This window comes from Macaca fascicularis, chromosome 2 (assembly GCF_037993035.2).
Source record: "Macaca fascicularis isolate 582-1 chromosome 2, T2T-MFA8v1.1".
Classification (NCBI taxonomy): domain Eukaryota; kingdom Metazoa; phylum Chordata; class Mammalia; order Primates; family Cercopithecidae; genus Macaca; species Macaca fascicularis.
In genome coordinates, this window is record NC_088376.1 from 22685211 (window position 1) to 22710645 (window position 25435).

General features: G+C 37.0%; 1 protein-coding gene across 4 annotated transcripts in view; it reads left to right on the forward strand.

The window, feature by feature from the left end:
• Positions 1 to 447: 447 nt before the first annotated feature.
• Positions 448 to 25435, forward strand: part of TOP2B (DNA topoisomerase II beta) — a 66492-nt gene continuing 41504 nt past the window's right edge. For 2 of the 4 annotated variants that reach the window (XR_012430632.1, XM_005545631.4), the window contains exons 1-4: positions 448 to 1138; positions 20214 to 20384; positions 21426 to 21516; positions 22810 to 22873. Coding sequence is in view for 2 of the 4 variants with exons in the window: in XM_005545631.4 (XP_005545688.3) it covers positions 1070 to 1138; positions 20214 to 20384; positions 21426 to 21516; positions 22810 to 22873 (395 nt within the window). In the remaining 2 variants the exon portion in view is untranslated. The remainder of the gene's footprint in view (positions 1139 to 20213; positions 20385 to 21425; positions 21517 to 22809; positions 22874 to 25435) is intronic. The other 2 variants (XR_012430633.1, XM_005545632.4) reach the window with 1 other exon arrangement.

The following is a 25435-nucleotide window of genomic DNA, read 5'->3' on the forward strand; positions in this document are numbered from 1 at the left end:
ATAATTTCCCTTTGGGACGGCCCCCCGCTGCTTCCTGCCACCCCCACGCCCACTCCCACCCCCGCCCCCATCCTCATCCTTAGAGGCCCCAGGCAAAGAAACGCTTCGGCTTCCCGGTTAGGTCTCAGAGTAAACAGCACGCTTGGAGGATTACAATCGACCCGAGGCCAATTCGACCCTTTCCCTTTGCCGCCCTCAATTGACCCTTGACAGCAGCCCCTGCTCTCCCTTCAAATGGAAAACCCACAGACACACACACAAACAAAAACCCCAAGTCTTCCTTTCGGTTGCTACCCGCAATGACGTTTTCCCCTCGGGTCCCGCCCCTCCAGGGGGCTTGGAATTTTGGGATTGGTCGAGAGGCTGTGGCGACAAGGCCCCGATTGGACAGCATGGCGCTGACTGACAGCGGGGGCGGCCGCCGCGCCCTCCCTCTCTTCCCGGTGTGCAAATGTGTGTGTGCGGTGTTATGCCGGACAAGAGGGAGGTGACCGTGGCGGCGGCGGCGGCTCTGTTTATTGTCCCTCTCGGTGTGTGTGTGTGAGGAAACCGGGGCTGCAGGGAGGCTGACTAAGGTGGCCTTTGAAGCAGCGGCGGCGACCGAGACGACTACTCTGGCGATTCGAGCGGCTGGCCTTCGCGGAGTGTGAGAAGGACAAGGCACCTCTGCGTCCTCGCCACGTCCGAGCGCCTCCGGCTCCCCGGCCGCCCTCGCGGCTCGCACGCCTGGGCTTCAGCCCGGCCTGCAGCGGCGCCCGCGGGCGGGCGAGAAGGCAGCGCCGCCGCTCGGCGGTCGCCGGTCGCTCCCAGCTTTCTCTTCCCCAGCCGCCACGCTAGGCCCGGGCGACGCGGACGCCGCGCCTCGAGTTTGAGGGCAGCCGGCGGCGCGGCCTCCTCAGCGGGCTCGGCTGGACGTCCGCTCCGGGTCTTCGCGATGGGGCGCGGGGGTCGGCGCGGCTAGGAGTGCGGCGAGTGGAGCGGTGGGTGCGGAGCGGCGGGGCCTAGCGGCCCGCAGGGAGGCGGGAGCGGCGGCTGCGGCCTCGGGGCCTGTGAGCTGGAGGCACTCGCCATGGCCAAGTCCGGTGGCTGCGGCGCGGGAGCCGGCGTGGGCGGCGGCAACGGTGCACTGACCTGGGTGGTAAGTGACGGGTCCCCGGGATGGGCGGCTGCATTGTTCCGGGCTCGCGGCGGGGGCGGAATTCCGCGGGTCCGAACGGGCGGGGGAGGGGAAAGGGAGGGAAATCCCATCTCCGGAACGGGCGCTCCATCGGGGCCTGTGCTTGCAGAATCCTCCAGCCGGCTCCCCGCGCCTTTTCTTTCTTTTTTCTCTGTGCCTCTCTGGAAGCCCTGACTGCCAGAGCGTAATGTGTAGTTGAAACTCTGGGGGTACAAAATCGCGAACGTAACATACAGCCCCCGCTTCCTCTCTTTTCCTTTTAACCAGACTCTTCCGGGGCAGCCGGGCCTGAAATGGTGGGGAAGGTGATAATGCAAGTGTGTCTGTGTGGGGCAGCATTTTCTCCAAATGTAGTTTAAGAAAACCCTGGGAAAAGGGGTGTGTGTGTATTTTAAATGCAGCCCTTTCTGGGGCTTTAATCTCTCAAAGAAGAATGCACTGGGGCTTCTACAGCAACTTGCACTTCGATTTGGAAAGTCTCATTCAGTTGAGAGCGCAGTTGGGATGACTTTTACAGCAGTTAATACTGTAGGTCTTCACTCTGTCAGGGTGAGATTATTAAAAGAAGTGCTTGCCTACGTCAGCATCGCAGGTGTAACGGGGTGGGGGCTGAATGGGTGTCCCGGAGAGGTAACTGCAGTGCTTAGTCTTGGAGTTAAAGGATTTCGACGCTCAGTTCCTGCTGGGAAGTAGAAGTAGCTGCAGCGGAAGGAGGAAGGGAGACCGGATTCCCACGACAGATCGATAATTCACCGGCGTTTCACTTGCTCAGCGTGGAGTTCAGACCAGGGTCATTTCCTATACAGAAAATCTAGGTATTTCGGAGAAAAGTAAAAAATGTTACGTTTTTCTGGACTTTTGACGGTCTGTTCCCCCTTGCCTGTTTTAAATACCTCAAGGAAGCTTTCATATAGGCATTTTTGTTACTTAATTCATTTTCTCTTTGTTTGGGTGAGGTTTAGGTGAGTTGAGTAGCAATTTGTGCTATATTGATAACTGCTTCTTATAAAAAGGGTGTTAGTGACAGCAGCAAAACATTTTAATCACTTATGTTTGCGTGCCAGGGTACATTGCAAAATAACTTGCCAGGCTTTTATTGTTGCAATTCTCTGAATGTTGTATATTACACCAGTTATGTAGAATGAAAGTATGAAGGGACTAGAGCCAGGAGAGAAAATGTCAGATGCTAAGTGGTCCATGTGGACTTTGCAGTAAGAGGGTATGTGAGAGGAAGGAGGAGATGGACAGATACATGCAAAAGAATGACTTTTCAGAATTAATGGCTTTTACCCGTCACTAAAATCAGACATCGGAAAACTGACTGAGACAGCCAAATGGTATTGTAAGTTCTCATTCACTACTTGGAAGTGTTGAGGCCTGATCGGTGTTTCTTCTGAAGACCTCTGGTTCTATAACAGTAAACGTTTTGCTCCATAGTAGATTGTTGGCTTTAACATTTGATAGCAGTACTTTAATTTCCTGTTGTATAATTTTGTAGATAATTAAATAACAATTTATTTCTTTCAAGCTCCATAGGAAACTCATTGCTAATAAATTTAGCAAAACTTGGAGGATCTCATTCAACATAGAAAAATCCATTTGAAACTGAAATTGACTTATTGATTAAAGGAATTTTCATTATAAAGTGGATTATGGAAAATATGGGAAATGCAGTAAAATAAAGAGAAGTGAAGATCACTTAGTCTTTTATTTATAGAGTATATCTTATGGAATTAGAAGTTTATTAAAAAGATAATCACTCCTATAAATCTTCTTTAAGAGTTGATGCTTACTCTAAATTTCAGTTAGGTTATATGAGCATCTTTATGTCCATAATATACACCATTGATCATAGACTGATTTGATTTTATGGGAGGCAATATAGTGAGGTAGTTATGGGCTTTGACATCAGGCTGATGTAGGTTCAGATACTGTCTCTCCAACACATTTAGTTGGACTTTTCCCAAGGAACTTTACCTTTCTAAGCCTGTTTTTTTAATCTGTCAAATAAGGTTGCATTGAGAATGAAATGAGATAACGTATGTAGCACAGTGCTGGGCTTATTGAATGTTGTTATTGGTGAACTTCAAGAAATGCACACTCAAATAATAATTGCAGTTGATTTTACATAAAATATCTTTTAGCTAGGGTAAAAGCAAATTAATTTTTCCTGTGCATGAGTTGGGGCTTTATTGCAGTGGTCATCTATTTTGAGAAAGGTAACTTCGTCTGCTTTATTGAAGCTAGTGTTATGTTGCCACCTGCGTGTGGATAACAGGAAGAAATAAAAATAGAATTAGCCCCTGATTTCTTTCTTCTGGGTGGAGGGGGTTGTATGCCATGTGTTGCTGATATTAACTACTGTTGGGATGCATGCCAGCATGTGTTGTTAATGTTGTCATTGCTTGAAAATTTACCTTTCAATATCTGAAACCACAAAGCCAAGTGGTTTTAGGACTGGCATTAATTTCTTTTAATAATTCATTTGGTTTGTGTTTAATTTGTAGTAGTATCTCAACCAGAATTTTTTATAATTAAAAAAAGTAAAAAATACAAACATGGCAAAGCTATTTTGATTTAAAATGTATAGCAGTTACAAAGGCTTCTCTTAAGCCAGCAGGGTTTTTTGAATTAATTCTTTGTAAAGCTTTGATTAGTAGACAGTAATAGTCTGGTTCATTCTGTCAGTCTTGTATCATAATTGATTGTAGCAAATACATTTGTGGAAATATTAGAATATAGTTATATGACTTGACCCTTTTCCCAACAATATTCTAACTTGGTAGATTAAAAAAAAATTGTAATGGAAAATGTTAAGCATCTCAAAAAGTGGTAACCAGAATAGTATAACAGGCTTCCTTCTATTTAGCCTTAAGCTTCAGTAATTATCAACCTGCTGGGTGCGGTGGCTCACGCCTGTAATCCCAGAACTTTGGGAGGCCGAGGCAGGCAGATCACCTGAGGTTAGAAGTTCAAGACCAGCCTGACCCACATGGAAAAACCCTGTCTCTACTAAAAATACAAAATTAGCCGGGCTGGTTGTGCATGCCTGTAATCCCAGCCACTCGGGAGGCTGAGGCAGGAGAATCACAAACCTGGGAGGCGGAGGTTGCAGTGAGCTGAGCTCATGTCATTGCACTCAAGCCTGGGCATCAAGAGCGAAACTCTTGTCTCGTAAAAAAAAAAGAAAAAAAAAATTATCAATCTAAGACCACCCACTTTATCCCTTCTCATTCTTTTGAAGCAGAGCAAATCCTAGAATGTTATCACTTTCTCTAAATATTTCAGTATTTATCTCTAACAGTTAAGTCTCTTTTTGAAAAACTGTAGAGCCACAAATATTGTAGTTTTCTCAAAAGTAAAATTTTTTGAAATATGTAACATTTTTTGGACTGTGAATATCTCTAATTAAACATGACTATGTATTTAAATATTGTTTAAAGATTTGTTTTAAGAACGTTGCTTTAGTGGTTGTCTAAATTGCTGAGCTTTTCATAAACTATGTGCCCTTTCCAATGAAATTTATTTATTATAGTCTCCATAGTTAGATTTATCTCTTCACTGTCCCCTGTACAAGTTATGCTTGTTTTTGTCACTTTGTCTTTACATATTTACCTTCCATCCAGAATTACTCTTTCACTTCTCTTTACTAGTCTCAATCTTAACTGCTCTTCAGGGCTAGCTCAGAGCCTCATCACATTATTATTTTCCAGTTTATACTCATCTTTTTCTTTCATTGAATGTTTGTTACTCTCATGAATCATAAAACAGAAGTCTTTATTTTTTATGTAACTTTCATGCATGATAACTTTGCCTTAACAATATTACAAACTTCTGAAGTTAAGAGAGCATGTATTTTCCTTGTTTGTATCCTTTATAGTGTTGAACAAAGATCTGGATACATAATCCAGTCTCAGTTATTAACAAATTGGATAACTGACATACTGACTTCCTAGAAAGTATTCTGTCATTAGTAGAACAAGTGTTTAAGTAGCAGTGTTTTTTAGATACATTCTCAAGTACATGATATAGCAGTATTTAGGCACTTTTTAAATAAACTTAATTTTTCTGAATAGAAGTATGTTTACCTGTAATCCCAGATTTGTTGTTTAGGTGGTGGCAACAATTGCATTTGACTGAGTATACTTTAAAAAATAAACTTCTTGAATTTTTTAAAATATTAACACATATGGAACCCCATTTTAATGAAAAGTTGAAGTAGCTATAGTTGTTCCTATTTGCAGAGAAGAAAACAGGTTTAGAGATTAGGTAACAAATTCTTAGGCACATGGTTAAGGCTCAGGTGGAATTTAAACCAGACTCAGTGTTCTTAACATTTACATAGCCTTCAACTTTAAAAGCATTGAAAGACAAAACAACATATCTTATACTCTGATATGACAGAATAAGGAGACATCTGGGATATACCTATCTTTTTACTTTTACTTTTACTTACATACAAAAAGTTAAGGAGTATATTTCCTTTTTCAGAATACGTGTATCTAGTATAGCATAATGCTAAGAGTATGGGCTGTGAAATCAGATCATCTGGTTTCATAATTCACCTTTTTCAAGTACTAGTTTTGTTAGCTTTGGGAAAACACTTATCCCGACCTTAGTTATCTCATATCTGTACAAAGGGAATTATAACAGTGTCTATTTCATGGAGATACTGTATAAAGATTAATTAAGATTATCGTAGTGCTTGGCACATAGTAGCTCCCAGATGGGTTCACACATACATTCTCCCTTCTTTTTTAATCCAGTGATAAGTATTTTCATTCCCTTTATTATAAAGAAAGCCTATTTATTTTCATAGCAGAAGTCTAAGCATTTGTTACTGTCTTAAGTATCTCTTACCTCTTCCTTGCCCCTTTGTTTACAAGGGTATTTCTGAAGGACCATAAGACGGGGGACAATTTGTTGCTTTTTGCTTCATTAATGGTGGGTAAATAACATGGTCTCTCCATTTACATGTAGGTGAAATATGGTTAGAATGAACATCATGGGATGGCAGCCTTGAGGGAGAAAAGAGAGAGGAGATGTTATAAAAGGTTAGTGTTAAGTCTGAGGGGATTGTACAGAAGAAGGTAAAAGAAGGGGCTTGTTGCTAGGCTGCCAGCCCCCACTTCCACTCTTGTTGGCCTGGTGATGGAGAGCTTTCCGTGTCGATTATGTGAATGAGTGGCTCAGTTCTTTTTTAGTACCAACTGGCAAACCATCTCCTTTACCCTCTTTGTCAGCAATTCATTCTCCCTCAGAAAAACAGAAACTGTAGGTGCTCTGCCAAATTGCTATATTTCAGGTGACAACTCTGTCCATTGAAGAATCTTTTGTTTTGCAGAATGATCTTGGTGTATAGTCGTTCTGAAAACTAGGAAGTTTTACTGCAATGTTTTCCATTTTCTTCTGATGATTGAGAAATGTTCTTGAAAAAGATCAAATCTTTGATTAGTATTAAATCTGTATTTTTATTAGGCATTGGCAATATTGCAAAAGTGCTGTAAGGTAGGTTAATATTTAAAATATATAGTCTGTATATTTGTTTTGATATTTTTGTTACAATTTTAAATTTTCCCCAAATGCTTTGTTTAATTTGGCAGCTGACTTTTGAAATTCAGAAAACGTCAATAATGTTATCATAGTTATAAATGAAAAAGAATAGAATTAAAACAACTTTTAGATATGTGTAGGAAATTTATCTTAATATGGTGATTATTTTACATTTTTATTCTCTTTATGAGAATGAAAATGTAGCCTTGATTTTTTTAGATTCCAATGTAATTGGATGCTGGCATTATTTATTACTATAAGTAGTTTGGTAATTTGTTCACATAAATTAAGGCAGGGAAATAAATTACAAATAAACTTAAATAACAAGTTTTCAATTGTTTTATTTAGTCTCAATGCAAATTTATTCAAAATGCTCCTGGTAAATTATTATTCTTACTATTTTTTTTTTTTTGAGAGGGAGTCTAGCTCTGTCGCCCAGGCTGGAGTGCAGGGGCACTGTCTTTGCTCACTGCAAGCTCCACCTCCCGGGTTCACGCCATTCTCCTGCCTCAGCCTCCCGAGTAGCTGGGACTACAGGCGCCTGCCACCACGCCTGGCTAATTTTTTGTATTTTTTAGTAGAGACGAGGTTTCTCCGTGATAGCCAGGATGGTCTCCATCTCCTGACCTCGTGATCTGCCTGCCTCGGCCTCCCAAAATGCTGGGATTACAGAGGTGACCCACTGCGCCCGGCCAGTAAATGATTATTTTTAAAGACGTGTTGTCAATTTTTATTCAATGTGGAGTACTGGGAGCAATTGCTATAGAACGTGATATCTTGTTACTATGAACATAAAAGAATAAGAAAAGGTAAAATCAAAAGACTCTGCTGGGTCTAAAGTGAGCATAATTCTGTTAACCTACTTGTGTCAAATATACATCACTCTCTTTTATCATCTGTGGAGTTGAGGTGCTTTTACAAACATGCAGATATGAGTTTGCTAGTTTGTGGTGGATCAAGGCAATTTCCTGTTCTCTTTTCTGAATATTGTCAGCAAAAGTGTTAAAACTGAAGAGCTACCCAGGGGTGACTTGTTTTTTAAGAGAGAGAGAGAGTGATGATAACAGCAAGGGAGAAGGTGCAGAATAGATTTCTCATTTAGCTTCTCTCTTCTAAGGCCAAAGGTGGTTTGTATTAAATATGCATACCTGTTCTAGGGATGGGATCATCTTATTAACTGGGTAAGTTGCCCTCGTTCCCCTTACCCTAGATTTTGATTTTTAGTATCCTGGACATTGCTCAGGGACAACTTTCTGCTGATAAACAGGAGTTGAAAGAGACTATTATTTCTGGTTTCTGTTGTAAAAACTTATGAAAGTCTCAGGGGAGAACCACCTGTATTTGCCACTAGTGAGCCAGTGAGCAATGTAAATTACCATTTGTTGAGAATGGGAACATAAAAGACAAATTGAATTCTAGTGTTAGTTTCTACTTTCTACTCTGCCAAGGCTGCCAATCTTATTTGTGTATTTTGATTTTGTTTTTGCATAGCCTCTAGTGAGAAAGTTGGGGTTGCAGAAGTAATAAGTAGGTATAAACATTGCCTCTAGGTAAAGAAACCTTCAGTTGTATTCTAGCTTAATTATGTTTTCACATGTATGGGTTAATAAGCCTTTAACATATTTGTTTATGCATTCATTGTAGGAAATTAGAAAACGTGTAAAAAAGATAAAAATGGCATGTATTTCTACTCTATAGATAATTTTTATTGATACTCTGTTGGGCATATTTCACATTTTTTCCTACGCATGCATATATTATGCATAATTTTTTCTGACAAAAATGGGCTCATGTTTTATATATACTCTTTTGTAATGTTCACTAAACAATGCCATTTTGATAAACGAATTTAAAAATACTTAATTATCTTTACTAATACAAATTTTCTATAAAAGAGCAATAAAAGATTAACACAAATTATTTTTAGTATAGTAATTATAAACTTATTTACTCATTGAAACGTCCAAGTTTAAGGGTTTATATTAAGGGTTTTTGTTTTTTATTTATTTATTTATTTTTCTGATGGAGGCTTGCTATCACCCAGGCTGGTCTCAAATTCTTGGGCTCAGGGGATTGATCCTCAGTCTCAGACTCCAGAGTATCTGGGACTACAGGTATTTGGCACCATGCCCTATGTCAGATTTCATAAGTTGTTTGATACTGTAATTGGGAGTAGATTTGAAATATCTGCAAATGATTTCCATTGTATTCTATAAATAATATGTATCCCTTATTGCTTTTCCTGACTTTAAATAGAATAGTATCTCTTTTTCTTTCCTCAATACTTGTCATATGATATTTAGAAAAAAATACATTGTCACACATTCGTCACACTCATTTTACAGTATTTTTATGTTCTTCCTAGAGAAAATTACGAATAGTATTAGACAAAGTCAGCTACATTTCACATATTCAATTTTTTTGTTGTAAAAAACATATTAAATTTACTATCTTAGCTATTAAGTGTAGAGTTCACTAGTGTTAAATATATTCACATTGTTAAGCAACAGATCTCTAGAAGTATTTCATTTTCCAAAACAAACTATATCTACTAAACACTAATTCCCACTCCCCCCAGCCCTTGATTAACCACCGTTTCTATGATTTTGATTACTGTAGATACTTTATATGATTGTAATCATGCAGTATTTGTTCTTTGTGACTGGCTTATTTTGTTGTTTAGCATAGTATCCTTGAGGTTCATCCATTTTATAGCACATAACAGGATTTCCGTGTTTTTTGAGGCTGCGTAATACTCCATTGTATCTAGATACCACATTTTAAAAATCCATTCATACATCAGTGGACATTTGGGTTGCCTTGCCTCTCGGCTGTTATGAATAATACCCATGATGAACATGGGTGTGCAAATATCTCTTTGAGATTTTGCTTTGAATTCTTTTGGATATATACCCAAAAGTGGGATTGCTGGATCATATAGTAGTTCTATTTTTGATTTCTTGAGGAACCTCCATACTATTTCCATAATGGTTATAGCGTTTTTCTAGGATTTTATATTCTCACCAACAGTGTAGAAATGTACCAATTTCTCCACATCCTTACCAATACTTATTTTCCGATGGCTGTCTTAATAGGTGTGAGGTGATATCTTATTGTGGTTTTGATTTGTGTTTCTCTTATTAGGAATGTTGATTATCTTTTCATATGCTGTTGACCATTTGCAAATCTTATTTGGGGAATTGTCTATTGAAATCCTTTATCCATTTGAGTGGGGTTATTTTGTTATTGTTGTTGAGTTATAGAAGCTCCTTATCTAGTTTGGATATTAACCCTTTGATGGTTTACAGATATTTTCTTGATTCCATATGTTGCCTTTTCACTCTGTCAGTTGTTTTCTTTGGTGCACAGAAATTTTTAAGTTTGATGTCCTGTTCATCTATTTTTGCTTTTGTTGTCTGTGCTTTTGGTGCCATATCCATGAAAGCATTGCCAAATCCAATGTCTCAAAGCTTTTCCTTTATGTTTCCTTCTATGAGTTTTATAGTTTTAGGTATTACTTTTAGGTCTTTAATCTATGTTAATTTTTGTATGTGGCATGAGAGTTCAACTTCATTCTTTTTGCTTGTTATCTAGTTTTCCCAGCACCATTTGTTGAAGAGACTGTCCTTTCCCCAATGTGTAGTCTTGGCATTCTTATGAAAAATCATTTGGCCTTTTATGTAAGGGTTTATTTCTGTGCTCTCTATTCTGTCTATATGCCAGTGCCACACTGTTTTAGATTTCTGTTGTTCTGTAGTAAAATCAGGTTTTCAAATCAGGAGGTGTGAGGCCTTTAGCTTTATTCTTCTGATTAAAGACTGATTTCGCTGTATGGGTTCTCTTGAGATTCCATATGAATTTTAGAATTTTTCTTTTTTCATATTTCTGCAAAAAATACCATTGGGATTTTGGTAGGAATGGCATTGAATCTGTAGATCACTTTGGATAGTTTGGACATTTTAACAATATTTTAAGTTTTTCAAATCATAAGAATGGAATGCCCTTCCATTTATTGGTATTTTTTTTTCATTTCTTTTAACAGTGTTTTGTATTTTGATGTTATTCTCACCTCCTTGGTTAAGTTTACTCTGTGGTAGTTTATCCTTTTTGAGGCTATAGTAAATGGGATTGTTTTCATAATTTCCTTTTTTGATTGGTCATGGTTACTGCATGAAAACATAACTAATTTTTGTATCCTGCAACTTGCTGAAATCATTTATTAGTTGTAATAGTTTTTCTGTGGAATCTTTTGGGTTATCTACTATAAGATTATGCCATTTTTGAGCATAATTCTACTTCTTTTCTATTTTGTATGCCTTTTATTTCCTTTTCTTGTCTTAATTGCTCTGACTAGGACCTCTAATACTATCTTGAATATTGGCAAGATTGAGCATCCTTGCCTTGTTCCTCCTGATCTTAGAGGAAAAGTTTTTAGTCTTTCACCAGTATGTATGCTGTTAGCTGTTGGCTTTTTGTGTATCGCTTTTATTACATTGAGGTGTTTTCTATTTCTAGTTTGTTATGTGTTTTTATCAGGAAAGTGTATTGAATTTCATCAGGTGCTTTTTGTGCATCAATTGAGATGATAATGTGGTTTTTGCCCTTCATTTTGTTAATATGGTATAGTACAATGATTTGTTTTTATATTTGGAAACACTGTTGCATTTCAAGTATAAATCCTATTTGCTTATTGTGTGTAATCCTTTTAATGGGCTGTTGGGTCAGGCATGGTGGGTCATGCCTGTAATCCCAGCACTTTGGGAGGCCAGTGCAGGAGAATCGCTTGAGGCCAGGAGTTTAAGACCATCCTGGGCAATATGGTAAAACCTTGTCTCCAGAAAAGATTTTAAAATTAGCCAGGTGTGGTGGCACACAGTTGTAGTACAAGCTGCTTGGGGCAGGGGTTGTGAGGTATTGAGGAGGAGGGTGGGTGTGCTGAGGTGGGAGAATCACTTGAGCCTGGGAGGTTGAGGCTGCAGTGAGCCATCATCATGCCACTGCACTGCAGCCTGTACAACAAAATGAGATGAGGCGGGTGGATCACGAGGTCAGGAGATCGAGACCATCCTGGCTAACATGATGAAACCCCGTCTCTACTAAAAATACAAAAAAGTAGCTGGGCGTGGTGGCGGGCGCCTGTAGTCCCAGCTACTCGGAGGCTGAGGCGGGAGAATGGCGTGAACCTGGGAGGTGGAGCTTGCAGTGAGCCGAGATCACGCCACTGCACTCCAGCCTGGGTGACACAGCGAGACTCCGTTTCAAAAAACAAACAAACAAACAAACAAAAAACAGTGCTATTGTATTGAGTTTGCTAGTATTTTGGGGGAGATTTTTGCATCAGTCTTCGTCAGGGGTATTGTTCCGTAGTCCTCTTGTTCTGTCTTCTAGTTTTTGTATTAGAGAAATGCTGGCTTCATAGAATGATTCTGGAAGTGTTCTCTGCCCTTCATTTTTTTGGTAAGAGTTTCAAGAGTTAATTCTTTGATTATTTGGTAGAATTTTCAGGTGAAGCCATCTGGTCCAGGGCTTTTCTTTGTTGGGAAGTTTTTGATTACTGCTTCATATCCTTATTTGTTATAGGGCTGTTCAGATTATTTACTCATGATTCAATCTTGGTAGATTATATGTTTGGAATGTATTCATTTCTTCTAGATTATCTAATCTGTTGCCATATATGTGTTCATGTAAGTCTTTTATAATTTTTATTTCTGTGACATCAATTATGATGTCCCCTTTCATTTCTGATTTAGTTATTTGACTATCTCTTTTTTTCTTACGTAATCTAGCTAAGGGTTTGTCAGTTTTGTTAATTTTTTCAAAAAACAAACTCTTGGTTTCATTGTTTTTTTTTTTTTCTCATTGTTTTTCTATTCTCTATTTTATTTATCTTTGTTTTAAACTTTATTTGCCTTCATTAATTTGGTTTAGTTTCTCTTTTCCTAGTTCTTTGAAAGGGTCTAAAGTTAGGTTGTTAATTCGAGATCTTTATTGATTGTTAATGTTAAGTGTAATACTGTTTTAGCCGCATTACATAAATATTGGTGTATTGTGTTTTTGTTTTCATTTGTCTCCTGATATTTTCTAAATTCCCTTGTGATTTCATCTTTGACCCATTGGTTGTGTAAGAGTGAGTTGTTTAACTTCTACTTTTTTGTGGATTTTACTGTTTTCCTTTTACTGTTGATTTCTAGTTTAGTGCCATTGTTGATAGAAAATATACCTTATATGATTACAGTCTTCTTAAGTTTAAGACTTGTTTTGTCACGTAACGTGGTCTGTGTTGGAGATGTTCCATGTACAATTGAAAAGAATGTGTATTCTGCTGTTGTTCATTGGTATGTCTGTTAGGTCCAATTGGTCTATAGTGTTGTTCAAGTTCTTTGCGTCTTTATTGATCTTCTGTGTGGTTGTTCTATCCATAACCGAAAGTGGGCTAGTGAAGTCTCCTACTATTATTGTGTTGTTCTCTCTCTCCCTTCACTTCTGTCAGTGTTTGCTCATAAATTTGGGAACTGTAATGTTAGATGCATATCTTACTGGTGAATTGACCCTTTTATCATTATATAATGTCCTATTCTGTCTCTTGTGACAGTTTTTGTCTTAAAGTCTATGTTGTCTGATGTAAGTACAGCTACTCTCTTCAGATTCCAGTTTTATGGAATATCTTTTTCCATCCTTTTATTTGTAGGCTTTGTGCATCTTTGGATCTGAAGCAGGTGTCTTATAAACAACCTATAGTTGGATCTTATTTTTTTATTTTTTATTTTTATTTTTTTTTGAGATAGAGTCTGGCTCTGTCACCCAGGCTGGAGTGCAGTGGCCGGATCTCAGCTCACTGCAAGCTCTGCCTCCCAGGTTTACGCCATTCTCCTGCCTCAGCCTCCCGAGTAGCTGGGACTACAGGCGCCCGCCACCTCGCCCGGCTAGTTTTTTGTATTTTTTAGTAGAGATGGGGTTTCACCGTGTTAGCCAGGATGGTCTCGATCTCCTGACCTCGTGGTCCGCCCATCTCGGCCTCCCAAAGTGCTGGGATGACAGGCTTGAGCCACAGTGCCCGGCCGGATCTTATTTTTTTATTCCATTAGCTAATCTATGTGTTTTATTTGGGGCACTTAACCTTTTTTTTTTTCTAGACGGAATCTCCCTCTGTTGTCCAGGCTGGAGTACAGTGGCACAATCTTGGCTCACTGCAACCTCTGCTTCAGGTTCAAGTGATTCTTCTGCCTCAGCCTCCCGAGTAGCTGGGATTACAGGTGCCTGCCACCACAACTGGCTAATTTTTGTATTTTTAGTAGAGATAGTGTTTTACCATATTGGCCATGCTGTTCTCTAACTCCTGACCTCAAGTGATCTGCCCACCTCGGTCTCCCAAAGTGCTGGAATTACAGATGTGAGCCACCATACCTAGCCCAATTCACATTTGAAATAATTATTGACACGGACTCACTATTGCCATTTTGATTATTGTTTTTGTATGTCTTATAGCTTTTTTGTCCATCTTTCTTCCCTTGCTGCCTTCTTTTGTGTTTCATTGATTTATTTTTTTAGTGACATGTTTTGATTTTCTTCTAATTTCTCTTTGTGTATGTTCTACAGATATTTTCCTTGACTTTACCTTGCAATTTACATAACATATCTTCAAGTGATAAAACTAAATTTTAAATTAGTAACTTCAATTACGTATGAAAACTCTTCCTTTTTTCACCTCTGCCCTACCCTGCTTTGTTTTTGATGACACTTTACCTCTTTTTATATTGTGTATATTTTAACACCGATGTATAATTATTTTTTATGCTTTAAAAATTCTATACCATATTTAAGTGATCTGTATTACTGCATTACAATACTAGAAGATGTCATATTTCTTTATATACAAATAGTCTTCAAAAAGTTCATGGAAAATGTATATTATGAGAAAATTATGCATGGATTTAAAAATTTTTTTGTATCAAAATAAACTTCTACTAACTTGTTATAACATTTCTGAACAAAATCTAGTTTGAGGTACTAGGAAGGATAAGACATCATTTGGAAAAGAGCCCTTATCAGAGCAATATGAATTATGCTAAAATTGAAGCAAGAACAAACATCAAGTTTATGAAGAAGCTTAGGTGGAAAAATGGTGAAATCATTGATTTACAGTATGTTTACAGAGCCAGTGTCTCAAATAAATGAGCAGTTTACAAATGGATAACTTAAGAAGAGATGAGATGATGTTAAAGATGAAGCCTGCAGCAGCAGACCATCTGCATCAATTTGTGAGGAAAAGATTAATCATGTTCATGCCCTTATTGAAGAGGACCAATGATTAACAGCAGAAACAACAGCCAACACCATAGATGTCTTAGTTGGTTCAGCTTCCACAATTCTTTATGAAAAATTAAAGATTCACAGACTTTCCACTCAATCGGTGCCAAAACCATTGTGCCTAGATCAGCTGCAGACAAAAGCAAAGTTTTTAATGGAAATTTTAAACAAATGGGATCAAATCCTGACGAATTTCTTCAAAGAATTGTAACAGGAGATGAAACAGGCTTTACCAGCATAATCCTGAAGACAAAACACAATCAAAGCAATGGCTGTTAAGAGGTGGAAGTGGTCCAATCAAAGCAAAAGAAGACAGGTCAAGAGCAAAGGTCTTGGCAACAGTTTTTTAGGATGCTCAAGGCATTTTGCTTGTTGACTTTATGAAGGGCCAAAGAATGATAACATCTGCTTATTATGAGAGTGTTTTGAGAAAGGTAAAGTTTTAGCAGAAAAATCCCCAGGAAAGCTTCACCAAAGTCTTTCTCCATCGTGACACTACGCCTGCTCATTCCTTTCATCAAACAAGAGCAATTTTATGAGATTTTTGTTGATAAATAATTAGGCATCTATCTTATAGTCTTGATTTCGCCCCTTCTGAGTTTTTTTTGTTTGTTTTGTTTACTAATCTTAAATCTTTAAAAGGCACCTATTTTTTTTTTCAGTTGGTAATGTAAAAAGACTGCATTGGCATAAATTCCCAAGACCCTTGGTCTTTAGAGATGTGATAAATGGCTGATATCATCACTTATAAAAGTGTCTTGACCTTTAGGGAGCTTCTCTTGAGAAATAAAATTTATATTTTTTATTTTTATCTTTTGATTCCATTTTTCCAGGAACTTTTTGAAGTCTCCTTGGACTTTACCAGGGAGTTAAGTATTTTTGTGTTACTGTGTTGCTATTTTTTATCCTTTTGCTTTAAGGGACTCCCTTTATCATTTCTTGTTGGGCAAACCTAGTGGTGATGAACTGTCCCAGCATTTGTTTATCTGAGAAAGTCTTAATTTCTACTTCATTTTTGAAGGGCACTTTAGCTAGATATAATGTTCTTGGTTGGCAGTGTTTTTTTTTTTTTTTTTTCTCTTCAGTACTTCAGATATATTCTTCCAATCCCTTCTACCTTGCAAGGTTTCTGCTGAGAAATTGGCTAGTAATCGAACAGAAGCTCCTTTGTACTTGATGATTCCCTTTTTTGTTGCTGCTTTCAAGATTATCTCTCTGTCTATGACTTTTGACAGTGTAATTATGTGTCTTGGTGTAGTTTTCTTTAGATTTATCCTAGTTGGAGTTCTTTGAGCTTCTTTAATTTGTATGTCCATTTATGTCCTCAGATTGGGAAAGTTTTCAGCTATTATTTCTTCAAATAGGCTCTTTCCCCATTTCTCCCTTTCTTCTCCTTTGAGACTTACATAATGTATATGTTGTTCTGATGATAGTGGCCCATAAGTTCTTTAAGCTCTTTTTGTGTTTATTCATTCCTTTGCCTTTTTTCTCCTTTCCCTTGGCAGTTTTGAAAATTCTGTCTTCAAATTTGCTGATTTAAAAAAATTCTGCCTACAGAGTCTACTGTGATATCCCTCTAGTGTATTTTCAATTCATTTACTGTATGCTTCAGTTCCAGAAATAATGTTGGCTACTTCATCATAGTTTTTATCTTTGTTGATTTTTTTTCTTTTTGTTTATGCATTGTTACACCGAGTTTTTGTTTGTCCATCTGTACTCATTTATTTCATTAAGCATCCTTTGGCAGTTAATTTGAATTCTTTGTATGACTATATTTCCATTTCTTTAGGCTCAATTTGTGGTGATTTATTTATTATTTTTTTGAGACAGGCTCTTGCTCTGTCACCCAGGCTGGAGTACAGTCGTGTGCTGATGGCTTACTGCAGCCTCCCAAGTAGCTGGGACTACAAGTGTGCGCTACCACACCTGGCTAATTTTTTTTTTGTTTGTTTTGTTTTGGTAGAGATTTGGCCATGTTACTCAGACTGGTTCTGAGCTCTGGGCCCAAGGGATCTGCCTGCCTCAGCCTCCCAAAGTGCTAGGATTACAGGTGTGAGCCACTGCGCCTGGCTACAATTTAATTTTTTACATTGAATCGGCCATATTTCCTTGTTTCTTTGTATTGTTATTTTCTGTTAGGGCTTTGGCATTTGAAGGCTTAGCTAACTCTCCAGTCTTTGCAGTCTGGTTTCATACTGGGAAGACTTTCTTCATCCAGTTTGTCTAGCTAGGGAATCCTGAGACCTCACAAATATTTTATGGGGATGCATCCTCTTTAGGTTTGTGCATGGAAGGTTTGCGTCTGTCTGTGTTTGCTCTCTCTGGAGTGTGTGTGTCTGCTTTACTTGTGGCCACTGGTGCTGTAGTAAACTACAGTACTGGAGCTCCACCTTGTGTCTGTTTCTGATACTGCAGAGTCTGATGCTAAACTTTGATTGCCTTTGTTCTCAGTGACCCTCATCCTGGCACCCTGTTCAATGTCAGTACTTAGATTCAGTCAAGAGGTTTCTAGGGTAATACTGCCCCCAACTGTTCCATTGGAGGTATATTCCTCTTCTGCTCCTCCCTAGGGAGAAGGTGAAAGTTGCTGTTGTCATGTTTTTCTCAATCTTGCCTTGCTGGGGCAGATAGAAGGGAGGACATGAGCTTTGATGCTATTTTATGTTCACCTGGGGTGCTGGAATGTATCACAAAGGCAGTAGGATTATATGTTATTGTTGAATCCATGTCTTCATGGGGAAAGAAAGGCCTGGGGTTTCTTATTTTGCCATCTGGCTGACCACACTCAAATGTTATCTGTTTTTTTAGACATTATCTTAGCAAGAATGGCAAGTCTTTGAACTTGATAGAGATTTGGTGGGTTCAAGCTTTCAAACATTTTTTTTGTAATATATCCATTTGGGAAGAGATGCAGGGAGGAAGAGGTGGTGATTATAAGTAAGGAAATATGGAAAAAGTTGTAAATTCTTAAGCATGAGGTAAGGCTTTACTCCTGTTTTTTGTTGTTGTTGTTGTTCGTTTTTTTGTTTTGTTTTGTTTTGTTTTTTAATCCCTGTGCGCCCTTTAGTTCAGCTTAGTTCATACAAATTAGATAGACATGAGCCTCTGGTTGAGTCTCATCTTGAAAATATTTTCTTTGTGATGGGGTTGGTTTTGGAAGAGTAGCCTGGAATAGGAAAGCTTTTACTTGTATGGTTATCATGTGTCCTCAACCTTTATGTCAATAATTGCAGACTTAAAATAGCAGTTCTGAGTTAATGGTAAAATGTTACCTACCTTTGATTCCATAGCATCCATCTTCTTTGAGTACTTTCTTACAGTGTGATTTTAATGATTATGATCTTTGTTCTATTTTGAGGCTCCATTAAAAAATAAATTGTGATTTTATTGTTAGAATCATTTCTATAAATTAACGTCACTGTGCCTGGCCCCTAAACATAAGTTCGTTTTTACCAATCAACTATTTCTTTATAAAACACAAGGAATGTGATTAGAAATTTGAAGACTATCTGGTATTTAAAAAATAAAGTTCATTTTTCTGGCCAGCTAGTTCATCATCTAACTTTTGCAGAAGTAGAATGTGAAAACTTTGTGAAACAGAATTATTTGCTTTTATGCAAAGCCATTTTTAATTGTCTTTGAGCAGTGTTAATGGAAAAACTTATAAATGTAGGAATGTATAAGAATGTAGTTTAAAATCTAGTAGAATGAGTTGTTTTTAATACTTTTATTTTGAACTATTATTAAATCTTTAATTTTATATAAAACTTACTGCATTGTGAAATTATAATTAATGTTTGAATTTCCTCAGGATATATTAAATTCTTGGTTTAGACTTTTCAGAGGTCATGTTTTTGATTTTTAAACATGCTTAATGAGAAAGTTTTTAAAAATAAAAACTTTAAAGAGGAATTAAAATTGCGTACTGCTTGTTTAAATGCACAAAATCTCTGTATCTTCTATTGTCTGTATTCTGTTTCTTTAATTTCTACTAAAATTTGAAGGCCTATGAAGATATTTTAATTCTCATTATGTTATTTTTTGACTCTGAAAAAATAGGCCATCATATCTTTTCAGTGGGATGTCATATTTGTCAGCATTAAAGAATCTCAGAAGGAGAGAAGTATATTCTCTGCTGCTCTTAAGAAGACAAGGAAATTTGTAGACCTTGGAAATTTCATTTGACATCCTCATCTGCTGTAGGAATGTTTAGAATTAGAATTTAGAATTAGGCACCAACCTGTGCCTCCTTGAACCTGGTAGAGAAACTGGGATCAGTATTGGGGCACCCGGAGCTGATATGTGAGGAATTATTGGCATGATCTACAAATGTGTGAAATTTGAAGATTTTATAAGCTATTATATTTTCAGTCATATCAGTGTTTATTAACTACATAGGTTAATATTTTGCGTAGGTCATATTTGTTTGTACCGTAGTCTTCAGTAACTTAATGGTGGAGAGCTTACATCTGGAAGCTTCTGGGGCTCCCGTACCTAGCAAGGTTCAGTCATTGTGATTCTGTAACCTCACCAGAACTCAAGGTTTTGAAGACCACAAAAATTAACTTGAGGCCAGGCATGGTGGCTCACGCCTGTAATCCTAGCACTTTGGGAAGCCAAGGCAGGCTGATCACCTGAGGTCAGAAGTTCAAGACCAGCCTGGCCAACATGGTGAAACCTTGTCTCTACTAAAAATACAAAACAAAAACAAACAAAAAAAACCCAACTAGCTGAGCATAGTGGTGCGCATCTGTAGTCCCAGCTACTCAGGAGGCTGAGGCGGGAGAATCACTTGAAACTGGGAGGCAGAAGCTGCAGTGAGCCAAGATCACACCATTGCACTCCAACCTGGACGACAGAGCAAGACTGTCTCAAAAACCAAACAAACTTGATATCTTATAGAATTGGGAAATGTATGTATTTTTGGATTGCTAGAGACTGCTCTAGTGATTCTGGTGACTATACCCATGTTTTGGGCTCAGTCAAAACTACAGGTTCACGTTGTATAATAAGAGCCAGACTGTCAGTAATAGACTTGTGTTTTCTTTAGGATTTAAAAAATCAGTGAGTCTGAAAGATAATTTTGCCATTAAAAAAGAAAACCCATGTCGTGTGTCCATACTCATTGTTTACCCCTTGGTAGGTTATTTAAATTTGATTTTTTGGTTAATTTTAGACTCTTTTTGATCAGAACAATGCTGCAAAAAAAGAAGAGTCAGAAACTGCCAACAAAAATGATTCTTCAAAGAAGTTGTCTGTTGAGAGAGTGTATCAGAAGAAGACACAACTTGAACACATTCTTCTTCGTCCTGATACATATATTGGGTCAGTGGAGCCATTGACGCAGGTAATTATTGCTAAAATTGATTGAAATTAGGAGATGTGCATCTATATCTACTTTTTAATGTTGATAAAATTGTAATTACATGGTTTGGAAATCTGTAATTTCACCTATCTATAGTCATGGTCAAAGTAGGGTGAAAGATCTAGAAGTAGAAATGTATTTACTTCTTTCTGGGGATAAAAACCATCACAAGAGCCCGGGCACGGTGGCTCACGCCTGTAATCCCAGCACTTTGGAAGGCCGAGGCAGATGGATCACCTAAGGTCAGGAGTTGAAGACCAGCCTGGCCAACATGACTAGTTGAGACTAGTAAGAACTGGGATTCAAAGTAGATCTCTCTGACTCCAAAGTCTTGCTTTGTTCGTATTATTTTACTCGCTCCCTGTATTATAAAAAAAGATAAAGCATGAATTTTCCATTATTTATGAAAAGTAATGTTTTTATTTTTTCAACTATTTAATTCTGTTTCTAATAATTATTGATGTCTTACATTAAAACTGACTTTAAGGCCAGGCGCAGTGGCTCACACCTGTAATCCCAGCACTTTGGGAGGCCGAGGCAGGTGGATCACGAGGTCAGGAGATCGAGACTATCCTGGCTAACACAGTGAAACCCCGTCTCTACTAAAAATACAAAAAATTAGCCAGTCATGGTGGCAGGCGCCTGTAGTCCCAGCTACTTGGGAGACTGAGGCACGAGAATGGCATGAACCCGGGAGGCAGAACTTGCAGTGAGCTGAGATCGTGCCACTGCACTCCAGCCTGGGTGACAGTGCAAGACTGTCTCAAAAAAAAAGGAAAAAAAAGAAAAAAAGCTGACTTTATGTATAATAATACAAACTTGATACAAAATGAACAATTTCTCAATTTTGAGGTTAATTTAATATGAATAGTGAAGTCGACTATTACTGAAGTTGTATATGTTTTTCTACTTCGCAGATCTAAGTATTCGTATAGTGTAAATGACTGGATGTGGATTATACTATGAAAAATTGATGTTAAGGATTTATTGAGTAAAAAACTATTTTTGAATTTTTCAATGCAGTTCATGTGGGTGTATGATGAAGATGTAGGAATGAATTGCAGAGAGGTTACCTTTGTGCCAGGTTTATACAAGATCTTTGATGAAATTTTGGGTGAGTACTTGCTTAGGATTTAATGCATATTTCTATTAATATCATCATAATGTCCTTTTATATATAAAGCCAGACTTAACCAGTATAAACTTGAAGGGTATATCTCTGGCTTTTATCCTTCTGAATATAAATGATCTTCAGAAAATTTATACCATGATCTGTAGTGTTTATCTCTGTTTCATCTTTGTTTCATTTTCTTCATCTGTGAAATCAGTGTGTTGTGTTTGTAATCCCATATTTGGTCTGTACTCCTCTATGTGTAGTCTTCCGGGATTTGCTAGCATCACAGTTACCTGGGGGCATCTTGAATATGGAGATGACAGGGACTGATTTTGCAGATTCATTGAGTTGGGATATGTAAATATGTTTTCACCAACAAATCAGATACTTCTGTTGGGCAGCCAAGTTTAATAACCATTGCTCTAAATGTTCTCTGTCCTCTCGAAATCACATGGTTAATTAAATTATGTGAATGCCTAGTCGACTGCCAGGGGATGCTTGTACTTTGGAAATATTCTAACCAAGGACACTCTAGAAATTCTCTTGCTCTGCCATCTCAGTGCAACTTGAGGTTTCCTAGTGTAGTTGTATGGGTCTCTCAGAGCTGCTTCTGTTGGTATTTGGTGAAGAAGTAAGAGATTAAAACTGGGTTACATTTTATACCTTAACTCTTGCCTCCATATTATAATTTTACTGTTCTAAGTTTATTACAAGGGTTTGTCAGGAACATATTTCTTCTATGATTGTGTTCAAATTTCCTTGAAGCAGTGGTTAATGAATGTAAAAATATTTATGTTGTCAGTTATAGTGCCTAGGATACAGAATTTTGATTTCTAAGGGTGTTAAACACTTTTTTTGGTAACTAAAAATGAACTGGTTTCTATTCAATATGCCTATAAAGTCACTAGTTTATTGAAAGAGGTCAGTAGAATGCAATTACTTGTTACCAAGAAAAAAATATAATTAAACAAAAGTTTTTACTTTTAGACCTGGATTTGGGTGTTGTAAAATGCAGGTGTTTGCTCTGACTTAATTTGTTTTGATTAATATGTATACTAAAACATTTCCTTCTCTTTTTTGTGATGGAAAACATAATAGTAATTTGATGTGATAATACAATTTAGGAATATTATTTAGAAAATAAGATTTTATATGAGAAGTTAATGGTACTTATTTTCATTAACTATTACCATATGTAGATGTTTATATTAAGCAGTGATGCACATAAAGTTGTGTCCATGTATTTATTTATATAATTTTGTATATTACTCACTGAGATGTTTAATTTTGTAGTTAATGCTGCTGACAATAAACAGAGGGATAAGAACATGACTTGTATTAAAGTTTCTATTGATCCGTAAGTATATTTAAAGTTTAATTTTTTATGCTGTTTTATTCAGATAGTCCCCAATTAATGAGTACTCCTCAAATAATGTATATGGGTAGTACTTTTTTGTTTCCCTGTTGTTTGAGACTTTGTAATTTTTGCCTCTTTTCTGTGTCATTTATTGTCTTTTCTTCCAAAGAACTTCCCTGTCGGGACTCTTGGAGACCATTTTTCTTTGATGCTATATATGCTATTTCAGCTGCTAGAGTAGTCACCCTATCTTTTCTTTGGGACTCAAGGCTAAGGGCCATTAGTGTGATTCCAGTTATACTTTAAATTTACTTTTCATGATTGGTGTTTGGAGTTTTCCATTATTTATGACATGATTTAATAGATTAGCTACTGTTGGTGTAACTAGTTGTTTAGCTAATTATATTACTGTGGTGATTTTTATTATTTTTTTGCGTAGGATGAAGGTGTATAAAAAATAGTAGTGTTAAATCAGAAACATAACTGTTATATTTCTCCTGTTTTTACCAGCATGCCTTTTGTAAAATATTACATTCATCGTTTGTGATTTCATTAGTAATTTAGCATGATTTTAAGATTTTTCTCTAGTAAACATAAAAATCTAATAATTCAGGTGTAGTCTTAGTAATCTAATTTCAGTTAAGATTAGTAGTATAATAAAACTATAATTTGGTTATACCTTGAAGTTAACTGTATTTTATATGAAAATGTTACCATATAACTATGCTGTTGGATTCTTTATTTTTCTTCTCCATTCTTTTTTTTTTTTTAAATTTGGATTATTTCTATAATGAATGTGTTCTTGAGAAGTTATATAAGGTATACAAGGCATAAATTACAACTTATACAGAAGTTTAAGATGGTTTCAAGGAAATTTTGGCTGTTAAGATTCCTTTTCCTTGTTTAGGCAATTGTCAGTTAAAAATCATCTCTCTCTTCATTTATTATGTTTTAAGAGAGTAAGGAGTAATAGACACTGAATGTTTGATATTTTTGAATTGTTTTCAAAATTGAACAATTCTAATTGAAAACTAAGAAAGAAAGAACCCACTCTTGATGAACGTATTTGCAATTGTTTAGTTCTTTTATGTGGAACTAGCCATATTAGTCCAAATATTTTAGCCACATTAATACAATAAGATTAAATTTAAGAAATAGTGTATAGCATACCATCATAACAAAGTGACGAAGTGAGCTAAACCAGGTGCAGCAGCTCACGCCTGTAATCCTGGCACTTTGGGAGGCTGTCAGGCGGATCCCTTGAGCCCAGGAGTTAGACACCAGTCTGGGCAACATGGTGAAAACCTGTCTCTACCAAAAAAAAAAAAAAAAACAAAATTATCTGGGCATAGTGGCACGTGCTTGTAGTCCCAGCTACTCAGCCGACTGAGGTGGGAGGATTGCTTGAGCCTGGGAGGTCAGGCTGCAGAGAGCCATGATTGTGCCACTGTACTCCAGCCTGGGTGACAGAGCGAGACCCTGTCTAAAAAAAAAAAAAAAAAAAATAGACAATGAAGAAGTGAGCTGTAAGACAACTCTGTAGACTGGATAAGGGCTCTTGGTTTATTTTACTTATCAGTTCATTACAGATTTTGTACAAAGTGTAATTCTACATAATTCTAGTAATTCTAGTGCCTTTATCACTCCATTTTATACTCTGTTTTTAATCAACAAACATTTTTGTGTAGGCGTAAGAGGGAAAATTATAAATAAGTTTATTTGTTTTCTCAATGGCAATGAGGTATCAATTTTTTTTCATATTTCCCACCTCATTTTAACTGCTTCTGGTAGAAAATTATTTTATTTCAATATAAACAAAAATCCTTAGCTATTCCAAGAAGAAAAGGTGATGGTAGTATAGTTTTTCACCCCTCCTTTCTTATTTCTTTCATTGTTTATGAAACATTGATGAAAAATTGAGTCTTAATCTTGCCTTTAATTGAATTTCATATACTTCTAAAATTGGCGTTAGGCAAGCATTTTGTGAGAAGTTGCTGATTTGTATATTGTATTTCTGAGTTTTAACTATAGCATTTTGTCTCTTGTGAATTTTGTCCCATAGTCACTTTTTTTTTTTTACCACATATACTATGGAAATTAGTATTATTTTGATTAAAATAAATGCTATTTCAGCAGTGCAGTTTTTGCTTCAGTAAGATTTCTAATTGTCATTTTAAAGCTAAATTTAAATGAGAAAAAGAGCTGTTGCACTGTTTATCCAATTGATCCAGTTTTATCTGCTGTCCATTTTTGTATCCTTTGAGTTTCATTCTTTTTAATATTTTTGTATAGCAGATTTTTATTTTTCTTTGTACATTCGTTCACATAAACTTCTTGTGTGGAGGAGAGGTTAAATTTTAATAGCTAATGGGCAAAGTATATAGGATATATAATACAGTCTAGCTCTTATTCTTTCTTTTCCTCCATAGTATTCTGTGATGTGGGGATAAAATTTAAGGAAAACATGGTTGTAAAGCCATGAGAATAGATTAAATACAAGGTATGCCATACAGAATTTGGACAGTTCTTCTAGAAGTTAGAGAAGTTAGAGCAACTTCTTAC